The sequence below is a fragment of the Diceros bicornis genome, chromosome 4 (genome assembly GCF_020826845.1).
Source record: "Diceros bicornis minor isolate mBicDic1 chromosome 4, mDicBic1.mat.cur, whole genome shotgun sequence".
NCBI classification, from domain to species: Eukaryota; Metazoa; Chordata; class Mammalia; order Perissodactyla; family Rhinocerotidae; genus Diceros; species Diceros bicornis.
In genome coordinates, this window is record NC_080743.1 from 54920254 (window position 1) to 54943538 (window position 23285).

At 49.1% G+C, this 23285-nt stretch overlaps 2 protein-coding genes across 7 annotated transcripts; both read left to right on the forward strand.

Annotated features, from left to right (window-relative positions):
• The first annotated feature begins 4061 nt into the window (after window positions 1-4061).
• TARS2 (threonyl-tRNA synthetase 2, mitochondrial) lies at window positions 4062-16266 on the forward strand. 6 transcript variants are annotated; one of them, XM_058539049.1, is made up of 18 exons: window positions 4062-4170; window positions 4477-4673; window positions 4991-5114; window positions 6267-6391; window positions 7826-7943; window positions 8062-8126; window positions 8395-8473; window positions 9644-9790; window positions 9970-10068; window positions 10372-10589; window positions 11080-11242; window positions 11463-11600; window positions 11784-11861; window positions 13613-13713; window positions 13930-14031; window positions 14207-14279; window positions 14903-15017; window positions 15900-16266. In XM_058539049.1, exons 1-18 carry the CDS (start codon window positions 4099-4101, stop codon window positions 16046-16048), a joined length of 2163 nt encoding a protein of 720 aa, XP_058395032.1. In that variant the 5' UTR covers window positions 4062-4098; the 3' UTR covers window positions 16049-16266. The 6 variants fall into 6 exon arrangements, 5 of the variants coding, with proteins under 5 accessions (XP_058395032.1, XP_058395035.1, XP_058395031.1 ...); XR_009219792.1 differs by having other exon boundaries at window positions 4084-4179; window positions 14860-15017; window positions 15900-15986; XM_058539048.1 differs by having other exon boundaries at window positions 4084-4179.
• A 380-nt stretch (window positions 16267-16646) lies between these two features.
• On the forward strand, window positions 16647-22337 carry ECM1 (extracellular matrix protein 1). Its single transcript, XM_058539053.1, is given in 12 exon segments — window positions 16647-16947; window positions 18187-18249; window positions 18330-18431; window positions 18584-18664; window positions 18754-18834; window positions 19093-19149; window positions 19483-19805; window positions 20079-20453; window positions 20942-21162; window positions 21331-21418; window positions 21842-22025; window positions 22028-22337. Coding segments are annotated over 12 exon segments (1689 nt in total). The 5' UTR covers window positions 16647-16877; the 3' UTR covers window positions 22072-22337.
• The last annotated feature ends 948 nt before the right edge of the window (window positions 22338-23285 follow it).

The following is a 23285-nucleotide window of genomic DNA, read 5'->3' on the forward strand; positions in this document are numbered from 1 at the left end:
TAAGTGAGATGTGGGCTCTTAAGTAAACATCCTGTTCTCCCTTCCCCCATGTAGAAGTAAAGAGAAGCACGTATTCTTTAAAGGAAAGGAGCAAGTGTGATGTAAAACTAAATCAAATTATTTCTGACTAACTGCTGAGGAGACAGGAGAAACCATTTCTGCTTAGTTATAAGCTTGAGGGGAAGAGGATAAGGCTGAGATCTATTTAGAAATGGATATTGCAGTTACCTTACAGTTCCATTATTTTATTTTATTTTTTTCTGTCCTTTGTTCTCCCTGTGGAAAGAGTTACAAGGTCAGAATAACAGATGTGGGTGGAGGGGGCTAGTGAGCAGTGCCAACAGAAAAACAAATACAGACTACAGTTTTTGGTGTTTGACTCAAAAGGGTGTTGGCTAAACCAGTCCACCCTGGATCTCTTGGGGTTCATAGCAGATTAGATGTTCCAGCAACTTCCTTCTTCATCCCCAATGTGTCGCCTATTTTTGAGAATTACTCAAGTCCTTTGCCACGTAATTTGTGGAAGAGAAGAGATAAGAGGACTTGAAACTTCCTACATTTTTCTTGGGGGTATTTTGGTTGGAATGGGTAGAAAGAAAGGAGATGGGCAACATCCAGTCCTTTCTGTTTCCCCCTCTCCTGGCTAGCAGTCCTTTGCACCTACACGATACAACACTTAAGGTCCCATATCTTCTAAGTCGCCAATCATTGCCAAGTGCAGTAGAGATTAATAAAGGATTAGTTTGAAATCTTGGCTATTGGGTAGTGGGCCTTAGTTGTATATTACCTTCCATAGATGTATCTAGGACCTTCTTTCAGAGTACTTTGCTCTTTCCTTGGTTTTTTACTTCAGCATCGAACCTAAGTTGACATGCCTGCACTGGCTCCTGTGTTTGAGAGACTTCCTTATACTTTTTACCTTCGCCTTGACCTGACAAGTCAGGTCAAGGTCAAGGTTGGGCTGGAGGTGACTGTTTCATTGTTTGTCTTCTACAGACTTAAGGGATGTCTTGGAGAGGGAAATCTCAGTAGATATTTTAGGTGAGCCCAAGGCTTTGTTTTTGAAGCAGAGTTCAACTTATCCCCATGCCCCTGATAGGAAGTTTCCCCTCTATTTACTCAGCAAATTTGGCTGGACTTTTTCTCCCTTTGTGGCATCTTAAAGCAAAGTAAAAGCTAGTCCCCTTTCTAGATCTTCACTGCTAAGGAAAAATTTTTTTAATACACCTAACCTCCCCATACCACCTACTGTACCTTTGGAACCAGTAGTTCTTTGGGCCTCAAAAGCATTTGGTGGCAATGATATAAACCTTCCTTTATATATTTTACCTTTTTAAGTTTCTCTTTTTTTACGTCCAGTATCTTTTCTGCCTCTTTAGTGCAGGGAAATTTTGCTTCTAAGAGCTAAGATAGATTTGGAGGTATGTGTTGATCCTGATGAAGGTATTTTGTCTTTAATGGAGAAAATTCTTACATATAGTTTAAGATTATAAAAACAATTATAAAAACCTCCTCATCCAAAGCTTTAGCTAACTTAAGATGTCTATTCTAAAAGTGGAGTAAAGCTGAGAATTTCCTAAAACTTGTCTAAGGGTCTAGGATACCCTTCACTGAGGATTCCCTTTTCCCTAGACTTCAGTGAAATCTTCTGGCATTATTTCCTAAACACTTCTTTTTCCTTAATGTTAGGCTGGTAGAGAAAATTTGGTAAGACACCTAACTTTTGTTGGCTTTTTATTGGACTCATCTCTCCACCCTACGTTAAAGGCCTCTTTGGCACCAAAGGCTCCAAGTAGTATACCCTGGAGAGAAAAAGGGAGCTGTGCTGCCACACATGATGCATTATGACTATTCTGGTCCCTGAGAGACAGCATGTAATGACATAACACAGGCTTTGGATTCAGAGAGACTGGTGCTTGATTCTCTGAGGATCATTTTCCATGCTTTAAAGGGAGCATAAGAAGAGCTACTACTTGTCAGGGTTGTTCTAAGAATTAAATGAGATAGTGAAGGCATAGCACTTGGCACATAGTAGTTGTTCGCTGATATTCTGGGTGGAAGGTAAGAGCAGTTTTAGGCATAGATAGACGTTTCCCAGACAGACCAATGGGTTAAAATTCCCTGAGGCTGAGACATGCTAGTCACAAATCAGAAGTTGTAGAACCAATGATTAATGAATTGGCCTCAGCTAGCTTGCTTCTTGCTTGCTTGCTTGTTGGCTGGCTTGCTACAGGGGGAGGAATGGAATAACTCTTGACATTCCTTCCTCCACTGCAACACAAGTCACAATAGGTGATGATGTAGTAGTTGATTGATCAGCATCTGCTGAGCACCCAGCTCAGTGCCTTACACACAGTAAGCAGCCTGTAAATGTTTGAGGGATGTGTGCAGGGAGCTGCCATAAAAGTGTAGCCTATTTATTACACTGTGTACTATCCTTACAAAAGAAGACAAGGTAGAATGATTAAAGAATGTGTGTCAGTACATGTATCCTTTGGGGTTTCAAGTCAATACAATGATTGGTACATTGTTAATTCAGTATTTATTGAGCACCTAGCATTTTGTTGCCTGCAATAGAACACTCCCCTGTCCCTTTTGTTGCAGAGCCATGGGAGAAGTTCTGCCTGTTGCCACACTTTCTGAATGCCATTTTAAAATTCTCATTACCTTTTCCTAACCCACCCCCCCCCCCCACACACACACCATCTTCCTCTTCCACAGTCTTGTCTGTTTCTTTTTGTATTTCAGAGTGTCTAATATATCAGAAGATGGAGCCAAGATCCAGAGTGGTGCCTTTGACTCAGATCAACTGCTGCCTCCCAGACAGAACCTCTGGAAAACTAGATTAAACAGCTTTCTCTGACAGCTCTTCTTCCACAGTCCTTGACTCCGTCACCATTGGAAACTTGAGAACCAGCTCTAACCATCCCCATCCCCAGGTGAGGGGACTAATGGGAATACTGAGAACCTCACAGCTGCTTCCAAGTGCATTTCCCCTCATACTTTACTACAAATCTGAACATGTTTCCATTTTTATTGTGTAAAATAAATCAAATATACCTAGTCTTGTAGCCTAGATATAGTAGGGGAAGGAAGAGAAGGCATAAAGAAAGTTGAGAGCTAGGATGGGAATGAGAGGCAGAGGGCTTGCGTAGGAAGCAGAGAGCTAAGATTCTAGGGTCAGGCATCACTTTCTGAAGTGATGGGGGAGTATATTGGAAGTAAACTCTATTACCAGAGAAAGCCTGGTGTGGTAGAAGAGTACAAGACTTGGATTTAGAATCCAGCATCAGCGCTTACTGTTTGACCTTAAATCACTTACCTTCTCTGACCTTAAATTCCTCACCTGTAAGATTAAAAGGTATCTAAGGTCCGTCTTAAGCACCATGAGTGTGGAGGGACTCCAGGAAGTGCCCTTTGCAGATTGTTTGCTCCAGCCCTAAAGCTGTTATATTCATTTATTCTAATAGTTTGTCTGCTATTGTTGCCCATTACCATATGCTACGCAGTATATTAGATGATTTACATAAAATTAACCTCAACAATTGGGAGTGATACTATTATTATTCCTATTTTATAGATGAGAATTGAAGCTTAGAAGAAATTAAATAATTTGTCCAAAATTACATAGTGAATGGCAGATGCAGGATTTACACTAGGTCTGCCTGGTTTCAAAGTCTATGCTCTTACCTGTTTTCTACCTGCCAGTAAAGACTGTGTAAAAGAAAACTTATAGTTAAAAGGAAATGACTACCCTTTCCAGGCCGTTTTTCTCCCACTCCCACTCGCAAGAGTTTTCCTGCCCGTGCTCTCAAAGCCACAGGATACCTTATTGCTACTTTGGGCTGAAACTGCAGGTCTCAGGATTGCGGGTGTGTGTAACAGTCTTGGTCTTCCGGTCAGCCGGAACCACCCACACCGCTGCTCGTGCTGTGTGGGGTGTAAGTCTTCGGAGTTCCTGGAGGTGGCCCCGGGCTAGAGTGGCAGCTGCACAAACCAATAGGCATGGGTATTGTTGGGCCAGAACCCAATGAGGAATCCGGTGAAGGAGAAGTGGCGATAATTTGTTTGAAGATGTAGGCACGGGTCTGAAGGAACATGGGGGTGTTTCAGAGGTGGCGACGGCTCCGGCTCCGGCCCCCGGGGTTACAAACTTGCGGGCTACGTACGGTGCGTGAGGTATTCAAAAGTTCCGAGCCGAAGCCCAGGGTGTAGGCTCTCGACCCAGCCTGACACCCCCTACTCCCGCCCTGCGTCCCCAGACCCGGCTACCCTAGTCCTTAGATGCGCCATTTCTTTTCTAGAGTCAACGGCCTGGGGAGCATAGGACTCCCAGCTTAGGGCCCTGTATCACCCAGTCCTCCTAAAGACTAGGGATTAGGATCATAGTCACTTAAATATCCTCATCTCCCACCATCCCCAATCCCAAGAAGGAATGATGGGACCTGTGTTACCTTCTAACATCTTTCCCTCCAGGCAGCTGTCCCGACTCCTCCACACTGGTTGGCAGAGCGGCTTGGCTTTTTTGAGGAGCTATGGGCTGCTCAGGTAAAGAGGTTAGCAAGCATGGCACAGAAGGAACACCGGATTATTAAGATATCGCTTCCTGGAGGCCAGAAAGTGGATGCTGTGGCGCGGAACACAACCCCGTACCAACTAGCCCAGCGGATCAGGTACCAGGCCCATTCTACACGTACCAGGATTATTCTTCTCCTTCTGTACTTTCTCTGGACCTGAGCAGGGAAAGAAACCATGTTTTTTATTTCATCCCCATCAAGATAGCCCTTTCTGAGGATGGATTTTTATCTACGTTTGTTTCAGAGTCTCTGCCCTTCCTCTATTACAGGTCCGGGAAAACAATGATAGGTTCTATTGCTCTGATAACACATTTCCCCTTTACAAGTTTGGGGTTGCTAAGAGATTAGTCCCTCTTTTCCCCTGTGTGTTGTAGCTGTGTCTTTTTCTTTATCCCCACCCCCCACTGTTGAAGTTCAACACTGGCAGATACTGCAGTGGCTGCTCAAGTGAATGGAGAACCTTATGATCTGGAGCGGCCCTTGGAGAAAGATTCTGACCTCAGATTTCTGACGTTCGATTCCGCAGAGGGGAAAACAGTAAGTTTCTTCCTTGTAGGGAATATAGTGACTACTAAAGTAAGATATTTAAGTGGGTGATTCTAGCATTTATTTCTTTTGCCTCAGTTTCTCCATTTGCAATTGGGAGGAGACCTACTACAGATTGCTTGTCTTGACTATTCCTGTCTAAGCTGGAAACTTAGGATGAAAGTTTTTACTTAGCCTAGGTCTATTAAGCAGATATTATTTATGCTAGTGAAAGGGAGAGATAATAAGTTGAAAACAGAAGGATAACATGCCAGTCAGCCCCCCCACAATACTTGAGACACACAGTATAGATCATCTGTAGCATATATTTAATTCTAATATGACTTCCACAACTGAGCACACAACCTGGCCTCCTCCCCACTTTGTCTTTTTCATGTCAGCTTGGGTAATGCAGACCTTATCTATTAGGATCCAGGAAAATGGAGTTCTCATGTCACCTATGTGTAAATGGTGACTAAATCCTAGAGGAATGGTTACATCCCACTAGATCCTGGGATGGAAAAAAAATAGGACTAAAAGATCTAACAGAGTCCTTAGGAACCACTGCCTTAAGAAGGTAGTTTACTCTGAAGCCCTAAAAGGAGATGTTATAGGAAAAGAAAACTGACTGGCCTTCCACTTCTATGCTCTAGGACCGGGAAGCACCAAGGAGTGGGGCTGGGGTGTACTCTCTCTCTGCACTGCTTCTACTGGCCTTATGCTTTCTTTTCTCTTTTTTTTTTTCTTTTTGAGGAAGGTGGGCCCTGTGCTAACACCTGTTGGCGATCTTCCTCTTTTTCTTTCTTCTCTCCGAAGTCCCAGTAGATAATTGTATATCATAGTTGTAGAGTTGTAGCTCTTCTATGTGGGACACCCACCTTAGCATGGCTTGATGAGCGATGAGTAGGTCCATGCCCAGGATCCAAACCAGCGAACCCCAGGCCGCCGAAGCAAACATGCAAACTTAACCACTACGCCACTGGGCCAGCCCCTCTCGTTCATTTTTTAACTTTTACTGTTTAGTGGGCACCCTCAAGGTCAGGTTTCCCGTTTTGTGGTAGTTAATCCTAGAAGAGCGATACTGGTTTCACACCAGCTTCTCTGAGGAAAGGATCGGAGAGTTAGGGATTAAAGGAGGTTATGAGTCCTTTCTTGTGAACCCAGGTGTTCTGGCACTCCAGCACCCATGTCCTGGGGGCAGCAGCTGAGCAACTCCTTGGTGCTGTCCTCTGCCGAGGTCCAAGTACAGAATGTGGGTTCTACCATGATTTCTTCCTGGGAAAGGAACGGTGAGTATTGCGAAGGAGGAGAATGATTCTGGGGTTTGTTTCTTTTGTTATTATTATTATTTTTGGGGACTTCAAACCATTTTATTGAGGGGCCTCAGGGGAGGGTAGAAGGGCTGTGAGGACAGTGAGATCTGATGTCCTTGACCTGGCCGGGATCTCTCCAGCTTCACAGTTGTCAGACTGGGGTGGTTTCTTTTTTAGAGATTTCACCGTGTTTTGTTTTATTTTACTTTTCAGCTTTTTTGAAGTATAATTGTCAAATAAAATTGTAATATAGTTAAAGTGTACTCCTGATAATTCGATATACATTGTGAAAGGAGTCCCACATGCAAGTTAGTTAACACATCTATCACCTCACATGCTTTTTTTTTGTCGTGGTGAGAACGCTTAAGATCTACTCTCAGAAATTTTCCATTATGCAATAGGAAATTATCGACTGTTGTCACCATGCTATACATTAGTTCCTCAGACCTTATTCATCTTTTTTTTTTTAATTTTATTTATTTATTTTTTTCCCCCAAAGCCCCAGTAGATAGTTGTATGTCATAGCTGCACATCCTTCTAGTTGCTGTATGTGGGACGCGGCCTCAGCAAGGCCGGAGAAGCGGTGCGTCAGTGCGCGCCCGGGGATCCGAACCCAGGCCGCCAGCAGCAGAGCGCGTGCACTCAACTGCTAAGCCACGGGGCCGGCCCAGACCTTATTCATCTTATAACTGAAAGTGTGTACCCTTTTACTGGGGTGATTTCTGAGGCCCTTTTCTGGGGGTCTGTTCAACTTGGAGGAGAAAGTTCCGGGGAGGGCCTCTTCAAGCCTCAACTGTGACATTGGTACCACCTTCCCAACTAGTCCATGTCATTCCTTTTCTGTCTAATTCTGCTTGAAACTTACCTTCTCTAGCCTTTATGAAGTCTTCAACTTACACTTCATCCCTCATTACTATTGCTCTAATTTGTCTGTCCAGATTGCCTGCACTCAGCTTTTAATTGCATACATAGAACTTTTGCTCCAGCTGTAAAATTTCTTTCTTTTTTTTTTTTGTGAGGAAGAGTAACCCTGAGCTAACATCTGTCGCCAATCCTCCTATTTTTGCTGAGGAAGATTGGCCCCGGGCTCTCATCTGTGCCCATCTTCCTCCACTTTATATGGGATGCCGCCACAGCATGGCTTGACAAGCGATGCGTCACTGCGTGCCCAGGATCCAAACCCCAGGGCGCTGCAGTGGAGAGTGCACATTTAACTGCTATGCCACCAGGCTGGCCCCACCAGCTGTAAAATTTGTACCTGATTTCCTATTTATGTTTTTTTTTTTAGTTTTTCTGTCTTTGCCAATAATTCTAGATATTTCTGGAGGGCAGGATTTCACCCCCTAGCCAACAGGTATGTCACCCAGGTGATGCTCCTTAGAGGATGCAAACCAACCATCATCTTTCCAGGACAGTCCGGGGCTCAGAGCTGCCTGTTTTGGAGCGGTTTTGCCAGGAACTTGCAGCTGCTGCTCAACCCTTCCGGAGGCTAGAAGTTTCCCAGGATCAGCTTCGCCAGCTCTTCAAGGTGGGGTGGAGATGCACAGGTTTAGGAGGAAGATCCAGAGCCATGAGGGAAGGGGTGGCTCTCTCCCAGGACATCTTTGTGGGAATAAAGACTTGTCTTCACTCTTTCCTCCTTCCAGGATAACCCCTTTAAGCTTCGCCTGATCGAGGAGAAAGTGACAGGTCCAACAGCAACAGTCTATGGGTAAGAATTGTCAAGATTGAGGGGAACAGGGAGAGGTAGGGATGCACCGAAGAAGGCCGGAAATGGGATAAGGAAAAGAAGATAGAAGGTAATCTGTTGCTCCAGAAAAAGAAATGGGAACAGGAATTGAGTTTTATCTCCCATTGCTCTCTCTGTACAATAGTTCTTTTCAAAGCCTTCCTTTTTCTGTCAGCTAAAGGCCATGAGAGAGAGAAAACTAGAAGCTCAAGGATTTGGAAACCACTGACTGGCCCCTTCTTTCTCTCAGGTGTGGCATGTTGGTTGATCTTTGCCAGGGCCCCCACCTTCGGCATACTGGACAGATTGGAGGACTGAAGCTGTTAACGGTCAGTTGGAAGGGCGGGGTTAGGTGAGACTCCTGTTTTCACTGGAATGAGCAGGAAAATGGGACGATGAGCCCCTCTGTCAGCCCTTTCTCTCCTCTGATAGCGAAGGGGGGAATCCAGGAGAAAGATACTTAGTCCTTGCCTTCTAGAAATTCCCAGTCTGATGGCAGATACTGGACGCCTTGCCAGGGCCCGGAAGCCAATTCAAATTCCTTAGTCAGACACGGAGAGGGAGAGCATGAGCAGGCTGGACAGGGTCTCGTAGGGAAGGCTCCTGTGGAGAGGGGGAGTGTGGAACACCATTTGACAGGGACAGGGAGAATACTCTTAAGTCAAGGTCATGGTTTTATGAAAATACTGTTCTGGGCAGGGTGAGTCATTAGATGGAATGGGAGCAGGGAGCGAGGGGAGAGGCAGATACATAGTAGAGCAAAAAGCCCTGAACTGAAAACCTAGCCATCTGTGTTTAGTCCTGGCTCTGCCACTATGAAGTATGTAACCTTGGGTAAATCTCCTTACCCATTTCCCCCATCTATAAAATGAGGCTGTTAATTCCTGTCCTACCAGTAAGTCCACGTCATAGAGACAAAACCAACTAATGCAGGGGAAAGTGCTTGAGGAAAAGTTAAAAGTGCTGTAAAGTGCAGGCCGTTTCTTATTAGTACTATTGTTCAAGGAAAGAGCAAGCAGAAGCATTTGAATTTCATGTGGCCAGGAATAGGTATATAGTGTGGGAGACTGAGTTTTCTAGCAGTTGTTATGGGAGACTGATAGGGGGATAGACAAAGTGACATTTGACCAGAGCCTTGGGTTACTCCCCTGGGCAGTCATTGATTAGAAAGGGAGGGAGCTAAGTACAGAGGTTCTGGTATGGCAGTGGTAGTGAGAATGGGGAGAAAAAGAGGTGGCAAAGTAAGGTTAGGCTTGAGCAGGATGATCAAGAGTCAGGCACCTCCAAGGCTGTAACCATGGCATAGGGGGTCTGGAGGATAGCAGTGGCCATCCTCCTGGTGGTGATGGTGGGAAAAGTAGTGAGAGAGATGACATGGGATCATTGTCAAGTGGCATACCTGTGATGCTTATACTGAGAGTATCATATAAGGTTGAAAGAGAGGTTGGGTGGCTTCGGTCCTCTCCATCTTCCATTTGACTCCCTATGGCCTTCCACAGAACTCATCGTCCTTATGGAGGTCTTCAGGCCCCCCAGAGATACTGCAGAGAGTGTCAGGGATCTCCTTCCCCACAGCAGAGGAGCTGAGGGCCTGGGAAGAATGGAGGGAGGAAGCAGTGTTACGGGACCACCGGCGTATTGGGAAGGTACAGAGATTGGGGAAATGGGGGCATGATGAGAAGGGTTGGAGAGGGATAAAGGAAGCTGATTGTGAAGTTGGAGCAGATTCGGAATCCAAGAGATTGAGCAACTCTGTCAATTATTTCTTCTGGGTTCCAAACCCTCCCTTCCCCCTTGAAGTGACCATTACTATTCCTGACCCCAGGAACAGGAGCTCTTCTTCTTCCATGAACTGAGTCCCGGGAGCTGCTTCTTCCTGCCTCGAGGGACAAGGGTGTATAATGCACTAGTGGCTTTTATCAGGGTAAGGAGGACCCCAGTCCAGGGAAAGAAGACCAGAGAGGGACTAAGGGCCTAGAAGAGGCCAAATATTAAAAGAGGGGTGTTAGAAGCATAAACATAAATATTAGAAAGTGCTGGTGACCTTTATCAAGGTACTAAAAATGTGTGGTCTACAGTAGGGGGAGCAAAGAGAGGGAACATGGTACTTAACAGGTTGTGGCTATGATTAGCATGACCTGAGGGCCCAGGAGAATCACACAGCTCTCACCCTGCCTCCTTTCCCCCTAGTCATGCTGACCTTCCATATCTGTACCCTCATCTCCAGGCCGAGTACACCCGCCGTGGTTTCTCAGAAGTGAAAACCCCTACACTGTTTTCTACGAAACTCTGGGAGCTATCTGGGCACTGGGAGCATTATCAGGAAGACATGTTTGCCCTGCAGCCCCCAGGCTCTGACAGACCCACCAGCTCCCAGAGTGACCACTCTATCCGCCATCCCACAGACACACTCGCCCTCAAGCCCATGAACTGCCCTGCACACTGGTGAGCTGGGAGCCAGGAGGCCTGGGTCCTCCCAGGGCTAGGGCTAGGCATCAGGGTTGCTAAATAGCAAGTAATAGAGAGCACCTTGGACGAGTATTGGGATACCTGTTTTGAGTTTTGAATCTGCCCTCTAGCCAACCATGTGAATTTAGGTAAAATCACTGTGCCTCTCTAAGCCTGAGTCTCCTTAATGTGTAACATCAAAGGTTTGGAGTTGCTGTCTAAGGTTTCTCTTTCAGCTCAGTGCCTGTCACAGAGCAGGGGCACAGTAAATGATATTTGTTATTGTTACTGAGAAATTCACTTTTGAACCAGGCAGGGCTCAGATTGTGACGAGCGAGATTGATAGGACTCAGCGGGAGGGCATGCCAAGGCTGGTGAGGGAATTAGCTGAGGGTGCAGAGAAAGGAAGCAAGCAGATTGGGCAGAAGAGCAGTCTTCAGGGGCTAGTTTTCCTTGTGGCCCTGACCCCTCCCCACCCCAACCTCAGCCTGATGTTCGCCCACCGGCCCAGATCCTGGCGAGAGCTGCCCCTGCGACTGGCAGACTTTGGGGCCCTGCACCGGGCAGAGGCTTCTGGCAGTCTGGGAGGGCTGACCCGGCTGCGGCGCTTCCAGCAGGATGACGCCCACATCTTCTGTGCACCAGATCAGGTAGCCCTTCCCCAGCTCCACCAAAGCATTTCTAACCACCTTCCATTCTCCCTGTGAACTGCCAACATTCCTAACCCTCAGTTGCCCTCTTTATATACTACAATTCAGCTACGTCTATCCCCAACTTTCCTCTGTTTTTACCCTCTGTTTCCCCCAAACTACCATCACCCCAGAACTCTAGCTAGCACACAGCTCACACACCCTTACTTCCTGCCCCCAGCTGGAAGCAGAGATCCGTGGCTGTCTTGATTTCCTCCGCTCTGTCTATGCTGTCCTTGGCTTCTCCTTCCGCCTGGCACTGTCCACCCGGCCTTCTGGCTTCCTGGGAGAGCCTTGCCTTTGGGACCAGGCTGAGCAGGTGAGCAGGTGGTAGGGAAGCAGAGGCAGACAGACCACTCTCTGATGGAAGGGGACAGAAGATGGGAATCAGGACCCTCAGTAGAGGCATAAGTTGAGAGGGTCATTTGTTGGGGACTGGAGGGATGTATTGCTTATAAAGTCTAAGATGACATATTTCTCTCTTGTCTCATTCCCTCTAAAGTTCCTTCAACAGGCCCTGGAAGAATTTGGAGAACCCTGGGACCTCAACCCTGGAGATGGTGCCTTCTATGGGCCTAAGGTAAGCTGGGGATCCTGGTTAGGGTTTTATTTATTCATTTTTTGTTTTGTTTTACTAAATACTTAACAGACAAAGGGCTGTTTTTAAACTTGTGTAGGCTATAGAGAAGAGCAATACATTTTCTGCCCCTATGGAACTTATGGTCTAATGAGGGCTGTGGGAGGTAAATCAGCCGTTTCAGCACCGTGGGCTCAGTGCTGTGTAGGTACTAAGGGAGCATGTTACTCAGAGGGGTCTGGAAAGGTTTCCTACAGGAACCTCTTTCCAATCTGAAAGGTAATTGTTGGCCAAATAAAGAGGTGTTTCAGGAGGGAACAGTGGAGGCAGAGGCTGGGGGGAAGGGTGAAAACTCACATGGCAAGCTGGAAGAAGTGAAAGAAGTCAGGGGATAAAAAGGACTGAAAAGTGTCTGCTGGTTTTAGCAAAAACGGCTGTTAGGTTTTGAAGGACCATTTTTGGTAAAGTGGGGATTGGTGGTGGAGTCAGAAGTAAATGAATGGGTATAACTCTTTCAAGAACTTTGGCTCTTCTCAAGGCAGAAGGAGCTGAAGGGCCTGGGTAGTCAAAAGAGATGTTTATGAAGGGAGAGACTTGAGAAGGTTTAAACACTGCAATGGGAGGGAGCATGTTTGGGTCAAGGAGAAGTTGAAGTTGTAGAAGGTATTTCAGTGGAGGAAAGTTCCTGGGCAGGCTTGAGTGATGGGATCGAGAACCCTCCACAGAAGGTACCACCTTTGCCATTGTTTTGGGGGGCAGGAGGAAAGGCTGGGGGTAGATGCAAGGAAGTTTATAGGTGTGGTGACAGGAAGTTGAAACATTTTCCCATCTCATGATATCGGTTATCTGAGTTCTTCATCAAATAGAAGGCAGGGTCATTTGCTGGGATAGGAGTTGGGGAGAGGAGAGTTGTCAGCAAGGGGCCTAAAGATACGAAGAGAGGAGAAAGCTTGAAAATCCTTGAGGAAAATAGGACACAGAGCTGATTAGGGCAGCCAGAGGATTGCTAGCAGCAGCAAGGACCCAGTTAAGGTGTGAAACAGCGACCTGCATGGTGGCATCAATCCCTATTTTTGCATCTGTGTATTATGTGACACGTTGGGCAGCACTGAGCAGATCTGTTGCAGGCCCAAGAGGATGGGAGGTGAGGGTGCCGCCAGGGTGGAGTTTTGCCTCGTGGTTGTGAGAGGAGAACAATGATAGCAGGAAACCAGGAAGAGTGGTTATGGCTGCATGGGAGGAAGAAACAAAGGTGGGAGGGGCCTGTGAATGGGAAGGAAAAAGAGTTAAGGAACCTAGAGATTGAAGAGCCGTTAATAGGAATAGTTGTCAGAGCTGGAAGACCAAGAGATAGTAATCAGAGAAGGGTGTCAAGGACTGTTTCAGAAGTGCAGCCATTCTGGACGATGATAGGATGAAGGATATAGCCATACTGTGGGTGTGGGTGAAGGTCCCTGAGGTGAGGAGCTCAAGGAACTCAGAAGCTAGGATGTGGATGGGTCAAGGAACTCAGAAGCTAGGATGTGGATGGGTCATTCATGTGAATGTTGATGTCCCCTAATATTATAACACCATTAAGTGGAAAGAGCCACTGCCAGAGTCCCCAGTGAGTGAAGTAGAGTATAATACAGCTGGGTGACATGTCTCTCAAAACAACCTTGAACATAGATAGGTAGGTGGGGGGTGGGGGACATGGATAATGGAGGATATACCTGTTCTGGTTTTTCTCATGCCCTCTCATCCGTCTCCTCCAGATTGACGTGCACCTCCACGATGCCTTGGGTCGGCCCCATCAGTGTGGGACAATCCAGCTTGACTTCCAACTGCCCCTGAGATTTGACCTCCAGTACAAGGGGTACAGAGGCTTGCCTCATCTCCTTTTTTCTTGGCTGCGCATGGAATAGGTGGAGAATGACTTCCCCTTCCACCGTGGACCCTAAAAATTAAACCAAATCCTCTACACCTTCCCCTGCCAGGACTGAATATTTCTTGAAAACTGGAAGGTGGTGATCTTCGGTGCACATTTTGTGCCACTTCCTGCCTTCCACCTACCCTCCTTTTTCTCTCCAAGGCAGGCGGGGGCCCTGGAGCGTCCAGTCCTCATTCACCGAGCGGTGCTAGGTTCTGTGGAAAGGATGTTGGGAGTGCTGGCAGAAAGCTGTGGGGGAAAATGGTGAGACCTCTGACCACAGATTTCTGTTCTGGCCCTCAAGCCAGGTAGTGCATGCTCCAGATCCTGGCCCCCTTCAGCCTCCAGCGTCTGTTTCCTTCTAGAATCTGCTCCCTGCAGCCACTCTTACGGTCAGAGCCAGAATAAATAATTTTCCCTCTTCTGTTCTTTCAACCAGGCCACTGTGGTTGTCCCCATTCCAGGTAGTGGTCATCCCTGTGGGGACCGAGCAAGAGGAATATGCCAGGGAGGTAAGGAGTTGGCGGTAAGGACAGGGGCCAGAGCAGGACTAATAGGGAGTCGGGGGCTGAGTAATGGGTAATAGAGGCCACACTGGGTAGTAGAAGGGGCACAGCACTTAGAGCCACAAGACTGGACTCAAGTGGCCGCTGGCCTGTATGCTGGAAATTCCACATTTGAGAAATGAGACTAATCGCTGCCTTGTGGAGATGTGTGAAAATTAAACAAATTAACTAATGTTAAACACTGACGACAAGAGCATTTGGCACAGAAAGGGGCTTGGATAAATGTTGGTTTTATTTTTCCTTTCTAGAGAGAAGTAAGGATATGGGAGGTACCAGAGTTGTGCAGCTGGTTGAGTAGAGCAGTGGCTAGAAGCAGGAAGATTCCAGGGAATTATTGGCGGGCTTGGCTGCAGTAGGAGGCAGACAAAGAAGCTGTGGGGCCTGAGGAGGGGCCTCAGTGTAGAGACGAATGAAGAGGGGTTGTGTGAGGAGGGATTGTCCTTGGAACTGGAGAGCTTTGAGCAGAGGAAGGAGGAACAGGTGGGAGCTTGGGGAAGAATAGTATCAGACTGTTCTACCTCCTCAGGCTTCTATTAAATTAAGTTCCTGTCACCAAACCTCTGCCCCAGGCCCAGCAGAGCCTGCAGGCTGCAGGGCTGGTCGCTGACCTGGATGCCGACTCTGGACTGACCCTTAGCCGGAGAGTCCGCCGGGCTCAGCTCGCCCACTACAATTTTCAGTTTGGTAAGTGACCAGGTCAGCACAGGCCCTTGGAACCTGACAACACTGCCCTCTACACTATTCTTTTCTATCTATTCAGTTTATTCATCTGCATATTTGGGTTAATTGGGGCTCATTACCTGACTGGGCAGGAGCCAGGATTCAGGAAACATTTGGGCCCTAGGTTCCTTCACCCCGTGACAACTACCTGTGACCCTCAAAACAGTTTTCTTCTGACTCCCGCCCTAACCCTTGGTGTCTGTTAATTAACCAAGGGAGCATCAGAGAGAAAGGGACAGGAAGGGTTAATGAGGTGTTAATTAGTTAGCTTTGTTTATTCTAGACTTAGATGGAGTTGGCCCTAAGGGTGAGGAGAAAGGCCTTAAGGAGAAAATTCTAGCCCTACCTTGCTCCTTTTTTCGTTTTCCAAGGTTCAAAGCTGTGTCTGGAAGGCAAGGAGCAGAAACTCCTCAGCCAGATTACCTGTTCTCGAGGTTTACACACCCGCTCGCCCTGCCAGCACTTAGAGCAAGCTGCCCCTCTACCTGCACATGTGTCTTCCACCCCTGCCACGCTCCCCTTCTCTAATGTACATACACACACAGTGTCTCTCTCTGTCTGCTGCTTGACCTGTTTGTCTTTCTCTGGCTAACCCTACTATCTCTGACCCCTGGGCTCCTGACTGGAAGTGATAAGGCATGTAGGAGAATGTTTATCTCCTCAGGATGAGCCCCTGGGGAACTGGAGAGCAAGAGACAGCTAAATATATCGTTTTCCTGAACTTTTTCTGGCCTCTTCTCTCACCCTTCCTGAAGATTTAGGTCTCTTAAATTTCTGCATAGCAAAGGAAATATCCCATGTGGATAAATTTGGCCTGAGATTCCCAAACCTCCCCTCTTCCTGCAGTGGTTGGCCAGAAAGAGCAGAGTAAGAGGACAGTGAACATTCGGACTCGAGATAATCGTCGACTTGGGGAACGGGACTTGACTGAAGCTGTGAAGCGGCTGCTGGAGCTACAGAACACCAGGGTCCCAAATGCTGAAGAAATTTTCTGAGCTTTTGTATATAGATGTGGCGGAGACCTGCAGGAGCCACCAACCTCCCTGAACACAGGAGAGCCACACCTAACAGAGTCTGGAGTCCCCCAGACCCCTCAGAACTTGTGTGGAGGCATGAATCTGCTCTCTTGGAAAGAGATTTGGTCTGGGGGAAGCTACAGCTGTTTGGATGTGAGGAGAGTAAAACTAAAAATAATAAACTTGAAGCTACTGAGTATGTGTCTTCATCTTTGACTCCCAAGGAGGAGATAGAAGGGAGTTTGACTCTGTCTCCTCCCTTTCGTTCCCAGGGTGTTGGGGAAATTGAAGAGGGGCAGCCCAGGCCTCTCACTGGGAGCAGACGTCCCTGGGACAGCTGTTCTGTTCCCCACTCTAAACTCCTTAGTGCCCTGTTTCCCCTATCCCAATTCAGCAGGTTGTCAGATCCCTTCTCCACAGAAGGCAGCATGCCAATGGAGAAACCAAGGCATAGAATAAGGTCTCAGACATCTCTTGCTCTGTGATTCTCAGAATTAGTTTCTCTTGGGGTCATAAGAATGCTCTCCTCTCATCACCCCCATTCTTGTCAATCTTCTCAGGAGGCTTCAGGGTGAATTTGGGAGGAGTGGCTACCAGAGGAGGAGCAGCTGGGACTGAGTCATGGCAGGAAGCTGAGGGCGGGTGCTATCTCAGATAGCCGTATAAAAAGGAGAAGGAACCGGCCCTGAAGTTAACAACAGCAGTAACAGCAACCGGAGGAGCAAGCTCCCAGCAGCCCAGCCCTTCAAATCCAAATCTGCCTGAAGACCTACCTCCTGGGTGGCCACTGACCAGTCCTTGCCCCAGGATGGGGACCATGTCCAGAGCAGCCTTGGTCTTGGCCTGTTTGGCTGTTGCTTCTGTAGCCTCTGAGGGAGGTGAGTGGGGTTGGAGTAAACACTTGGGAAGGGGTCCCGACTGGCATGGGCCTGGGACCTGGGTCCAGCCATCCTAGATGGCTCATCACCAGCAGGGTGATTCTCATTTGGCCTCTTGTTTCTGAGCAGGCTCTAGGTGGGCCTGGGCACTGGTGCCTTTAACCAGGGAAGGGGAACAGCGACACAGGAGGAAAAGGGTTCCTAGAGACTGCTGCCAGCAAACACAAAATTGGAGTCAAATGGACAACTCCTGAAGGGGTGGGTGGATTCACCAAGTGAGGGGCTCTGCATGAGGAGGATGTATATGTGGTCCTATTAAGCAGAGGAGAGAAGAAGAAGGGACCGCCAGGCTGCTCAAAACCAGTTTGCTGACCCAGAGAGCCGTGACTGACTCCCTGCCTGGTTAGGAGAGGAGTTGAGAGGGTGTCATCCATCCACAGGGGACCAGACACAACCACCCTCTAGCACACACACGTTATCTCCTGGGATGCTGAACAAAACACTACTGAGGGAAACTATTGAGAGAGTGTCGTAGATCTAGTCTGTATCTCTGTAATGCCCTGTCTTGTCCCTCCTAGGTCCTAGTCTTTTGTGACTGCAGATCAGCTGCAAGCAATTCCTTTCCCTGTGGCTGTGGGTGATTTGCCTCAGGAGTCCTAAACCATCCCAGTTCCCTAGGTCCTAAATTGAGACCTAAACTAAGGAGGATCTGGGACTAGCTGAAAGGGAGGCACTTAAACTTCTGCGTGGGCTCCTTATCAGAAGGCCCAAAGATGTTTAAAGGGCCTGGACTAGGAAGGAGGGTAGAGGAGGTGGACAGGTGAGGCTCCAACCAGTTCAAGGTCTGGACTTTCTCCTCTGAAAACTAGAGAAGCAACCCAGCAGAATGGCTGTGGGAGGAGAGCCCAGAAGCCCTGAGGGAAAGACACTGACAGGAGATTAGACCCTTCCTCCCCAGCACCGAATGTCACATTCCCTTTAGGCCTGGACTCTGGAGACCCAAAGCTTTGAGCCTGGTAGAAGTGAGGCTGTCAGAATATCACAGGCTTTTTCAGAACCCAGGGGTCATGTCTAGGTGTGTTTTGGGGGGGTGGGTTAGAGGACATCGGATGGGTACAAAACAGAGGGGCTTCTAGTGTCTTGGTCATTTTTCCTACACTGTTGATCTCTACTGTCTCTCCATCCTGTGCTCAGAAGGGGCTCCTCAAAACCACCCCTGACTCACTCTTCCTCATCCAGGCTTGAAACTTCCAGAGCAGAGGGAGCTGGGGCCAGAGCACCTCCCCTACCACCTTCAAGAAGGTAAGAGTTTGGGGGAGTGGCATGGGATTGGGGGTCTAGGAGGAACTGTAGGCTCTGACCATCTCCCCTCTTGCCTCTAGTTGGCTATGCAGCACCCCCTTCCCCACCCCTAACCCAAGCCCTCCCCATGGATCACCCTGACACTTCTCAGCATGGCCCTCAATTTGAGGGACAGAGTGAAGGTAAGTCCACCACACACCCTTCTCAGTTACCCCTCCAGGTTTCTGATCTGACCTCCTTTCCATTCTTCAGATGGGGAGGGGACAGCAGCCCTGCCTGCTCTCCTTGCCCTGGCTAGAAGGGGTGGGCTACTCACATACTCTCCCTTCTGTAGTGCAGCCCCCTCCCTCTCAGGAAGGCATCCCTATCCAAAAGGAGGAGCTGCCTCCTCCCCACATCCCTGTGCAAAAGAAAGGTGAGTGCTCACCTATTCCCTCACCTCAGCCTCCAGCCCACTATGATCTTGCTGACATCAGTCTGATCCTTGTCACCTCTGTCTTGCAGTGGATCCCCCTCTCCCTCAGGAAGCCACCCCCCTCCAAGAAGAGCTGCCCCCTTCCCAGCTCCCTGTGGAACAAAAGGAATGTAAGTGACTCCCTCTCCTCTTTACCCACTCCCCCACACACACACATAAGTTACCTCTCCAAGCTTTAGTTTCTTCATCTGTAAAATTGGGGAAATAATGCCTATTTTATAAATATATGAGATTAAATGGCATAAAAAGAGCATTGACTTTTACTTCTCTCTTGAGTTCCTCTTTATGAAGGGGAACTGGCCAGGTCCCCTCTTCTAGAGGTGCCCATCCCAACATGAGTTTTGCTTACCAATCTCCTTCTACCCCAGTAGACCCACCTTTCCCACATCAGAAGGAGACGACCTTCCGACCTAGGCAGAGAGAGGGTGAGTGACAGCTCTGGTCAGTCTGGCCCACTGCTTTAGTGCTCAGGACCCTGGGGAGGGGAGCAGGGAGCCTGAGCCTTGGGAAGCAGCACAGGGAGCAGGCCTGATTGAGAGTACAGGCTGTAAGGGGGACACCCTTCATGCCTCAGTTCTCTTTTCCTTTCAGTCAGTCATTCTGAAGGTAAGAGCTGCAAATTCATTTCTTTCTCTTTCCCCCTATATTTTCCCAACCATTTCTCCTCAACTCCACATTCTTTCAATCCTACCAACTCATCCAGCCTTTGTCTATTCCTCCACATGTTTCCCCTTCCCACTCTGTTTTCCCCATTCTAGGAAAACCAGCTCCCTTCATAAGCCATGGCCCCCCAGAGCCTGAGTCATGGAATCTAGCCCAGCACTGCCAACAGGGCCGATCCCGAGGGGGCTGGGGCCACCGACTGGATGGCTTCCCCCCTGGGCGGCCTTCTCCCGACAATCTGGACCAGATCTGCCTTCCTAATCGTCAGCATGTGGTGTACGGCCCTTGGAACCTGCCACAGTCTGGCCACTCCCACCTTAGTCGCCAAGGTGAGACCCTCAATTTGCTGGAGACTGGATATTCTCGCTGCTGCCGTTGCCACAGCTACACGAACCGCTTGGACTGTGCAAAACTCGTGGTAAGGGTTGGGCTCTTGATCCTGGGGGTATCCCTTTACCCCCAGACAATATGTATGTGTGTGTTTTAAGGACTAGAGGCCTAGGCCTGGGTCTGCAGGAACCTCAGGTCCCTTTTGTTGGCCCTATCTTGGGGCCTCCCCTCGGTGCCAGGAGGGCAGAGGGCAGCCTCTGCTTCTTTCTTATCTACCTGCCCAGGGTCCCTTTCTGGAGCTGGGAGGAAGACAGGAATGTGGACAATGGGCTGCTGGGCTGATCTACCCTTCTTGCTCTAGTGGGAGGATGCAATGACCCGGTTCTGTGAGGCCGAGTTCTCGGTCAAGACCCGAGCCCACTGGTGCTGCAAACGGCAGGGGGAGGCTCGATTCTCCTGCTTCCAGGAGGAAGCTCCCCGGCCACACTACCAGCTCCTGGCCTGCCCCAGACACCAGCCTGGTATTTCCTCGGGCCCCGAGCTACCTTTTCCCCCTGGGGTACCCACTCTGGACAATGTCAAGAACATCTGCCACCTAAGACGCTTCCACTCTGTGCCACGAAACCTCCCAGCTACTGATCCCATCCAAAGGCAGCTGCAGGCTTTGATCCGGCTGGAGGGGGAGTTCCAGCGCTGCTGCCGGCAGGGGAATAACCACACCTGTACATGGAAGGCCGTAAGTGGGCATCCCAGCCCCCCCAAGAGCCTGCCTGCCCGCCCATCTCCGACCTCTGATCCCGCCGGTCCATTCATCCATGTACTTCCCCACTGTGAGCACGTCTACCCGTTCATCTGCTTGTGACTCTCCATCCATCCATTATGTTCATCATCTGAGTCTGTTCATCTTGAGCCTTCATCCTGCACTCCTGGCCTCGTCCACCCATGATCCCACATGTGCGCCTGTCCACCATCCATCCATCCAGCTGTGGCCTCACCTGACCCTCTCCGTCTACCGTTCCAGCACATCTCCTGTGGGCAGCTCCAAACCTCATTTGTGCTTCCACGCTTTCACCTTCCCAACCCCATAAATCCACAGCCGCCTCCTTGCCCTCAGGGTTCTTTGCCCTTCTCTTTTGGCACCTGGGGCTGGGAGTCCCTCGCAGAGGGTCAGGAGAGAAGGGGCCAAGTGTCCAGGCCTCTGACTTCCCTCTCTCTGGCCCACAGTGGGAGGATGCCCTTGATAGATACTGTGATCGGGAACAGGCTGTAAAGACCCACCACCACTCGTGTTGCCACTACCCTCCTAGCCCTGCCCGCGATGAGTGCTTTGCCAGTCAGGCTCCCTACCCCAACTATGACCGGGATATCTTGACCCTTGACCTCAGCCGAGTCACCCCCAACCTCATGGGCCATCTCTGTGGAAATACAAGAGTTCTCACCAAACAGTGAGTTTTGCCCAGTTCTTCCCCAACTCTCTTCCTTTCCCAGAAACCTCCCTTCTGGGGCATCCTCTGGGGTACTCTTGGGAGGAGCAAAATCATGGTCTCCAGGCACCATTTTGATGCCTGGGGATGTCCAAGGACTCTGACCTCTGCTCCTTTCCACCAACATAGTAAACAGATTCCTGGGCTGATCCGGAACATGACCACCCGCTGCTGTGAACTGCTGTTTCCAGAGCAGGCCTGCTGTGCCGAGGAGGAGGTGAGGGGTAGGGGTCATACTCTCCAGAGGAATGCAGGGGAGGGGAGGGAGGAGCTAGAAGAACAGGCTACCCCTTCTCCTTAGTACCTCAAAACAGCCCACAGAAATAATGAGGACTAGTGGAGAAGATCTTTTTTCTTGGTTCCAGAAGTCTTCATTCCTGGCCTGACCTCTCCCCACTTCTAAGTTCCTATTATACCTTCTCTGGGCCTCAAGCTACAGGCATTTCCAGATGTGTACATCTGTCTGTCACAAGGAATCTAGCTGTGCAAGGCAGCCTTGCACTGTCTCTGGGCTCCAAGAAGGGACCCAGGCAGAGAGCAGTAGAAGCTGAGGGAAGGGGAACTTTGGGCACCCAAATATGTGTGCCTGACCTCTGACAACCCCCTCCCCCATCATCTCTGCTTTACTCTTCTTCATCAGAAATCAGCCTTCATCAACGAACTGTGTGGTCCCCGACGTAACTTCTGGCGAGACTCTGCCTTCTGCTGTAACCTGAGCCCTGGAGATGAACAGACCAACTGCTTCAACACTAATTATCTGAGGAATGTGGCTCTAGTGGCTGGAGACACTAGGGATGCCAAGGGCCAGGGGGAGCAGGGCCCAACTCAGGAACAAATGTCAGCCCCACCCCTGGACCCAAAGAAGAGTGAGTCACCCCAGAGCCTTGGAGGATCAGACTGAGGGAACCCCACCCCACCCCACCCTCCCCGAACACTCATTACAGTAAACACCTCTTGGATTTGGCATCCTCATTGTCTGTAACATCTCACATACAAACATACCCTCCTAAGCTTGCTTGGATTTTCTTTAGTGACTGGGCCCTGAGGCCCACTGCCCTGCCCTGCACTGACTGAGCAGAAGTCCTACCACAGGCTGTGGTGGGACCAGAACTAAACTACTTAACTTCACAATTTGTTATCTTGAATTTATTCACATATTTAAAAAGGAGTGTCACCTTGTTAGCTAGCTAGCAGGATTCAGAGGTGAAAAAGATATGGTTCATGTCTTTAGTGAGTCCCCAAAATGCCACAGCCCAGCCTGACATTTTTTAATCTTCACTTTTTGATCCAGATCAAAAGTGATGCATTGATTCATTCAATATCCATTTTTTGAACTCTTATCGCTGTGCACTGTGCTAGACTGGAGGATACACATCTGGAAAATGCAGTCCCTTCTGTCAAGTTGCTCACAATCCAGGAACCTAGCAGGTGTGATAAGTTGTGATACAGGACTACCAGAGTGCCAGTATGCTTGGAGCACGAGATCACCAAGCCCAGAGGTGGGAGTAGGGCCGGGGACAATACTGGTGCACTGAGGAGACCTCTGCGGCCGTGAGGTCTGCGCTTCAGGAGAGAGGTAGAGGGTGCAAGGGGCAGGTATGGCCCAAGGCAGAAGGAGCAGCTCATGCAGAAGCACAAAGGCTGAAAGGGCCTAACTCTGGTGGTCTTCCTCCGAGATGTGGCTGGAAAGATAAGCCCGAGCTCATCACAACTGCTTGATACGCCAGGGTTGAAAGTGGATCCTGACGCCTCTGCCCGCGAGGGCACTGGCGGTTTCAAGCAAAGGACATGTTTAGATTTGCCTTTTACAAAATCTGCAGGCAGGCAGGCAGGAACCTGGGAAGCCAGTTCGCACAGTATCTGCCAGTGCCCGAGGGGTGGGGGCTGTAGCCCCTACACCTGAGCTGGACCACAGGGTGGCAGGACTCCCTCCAGCCCTTGGAGGCTGCCCGCAGGAAACCGGAGCCACAAAACTGGAGCTGAAAGAACTGGAATGAAGACTCGGGTCCTGTGGGGACGAGTCCTCCGTGACTGCTCCCAGGACAACTTTCCAGAAAGCGGGACTTCCCGGGTCCCGGTTATGG

Bases quoted from the DNA above. Each gene is read 5' to 3' on its own strand.
- TARS2 (XM_058539048.1), top strand. From the start codon at position 4,099: ATGGGGGTGTTTCAGAGGTGGCGACGGCTCCGGCTCCGGCCCCCGGGG. The intron at 4,180-4,476 runs GTATTCAAAAGT...CTTTCCCTCCAG, and splicing joins GGCTACGTACGGTGCGTGAG to GCAGCTGTCCCGACTCCTCC. The intron at 14,032-14,206 runs GTGAGACCTCTG...TCTTTCAACCAG, and splicing joins GAAAGCTGTGGGGGAAAATG to GCCACTGTGGTTGTCCCCAT.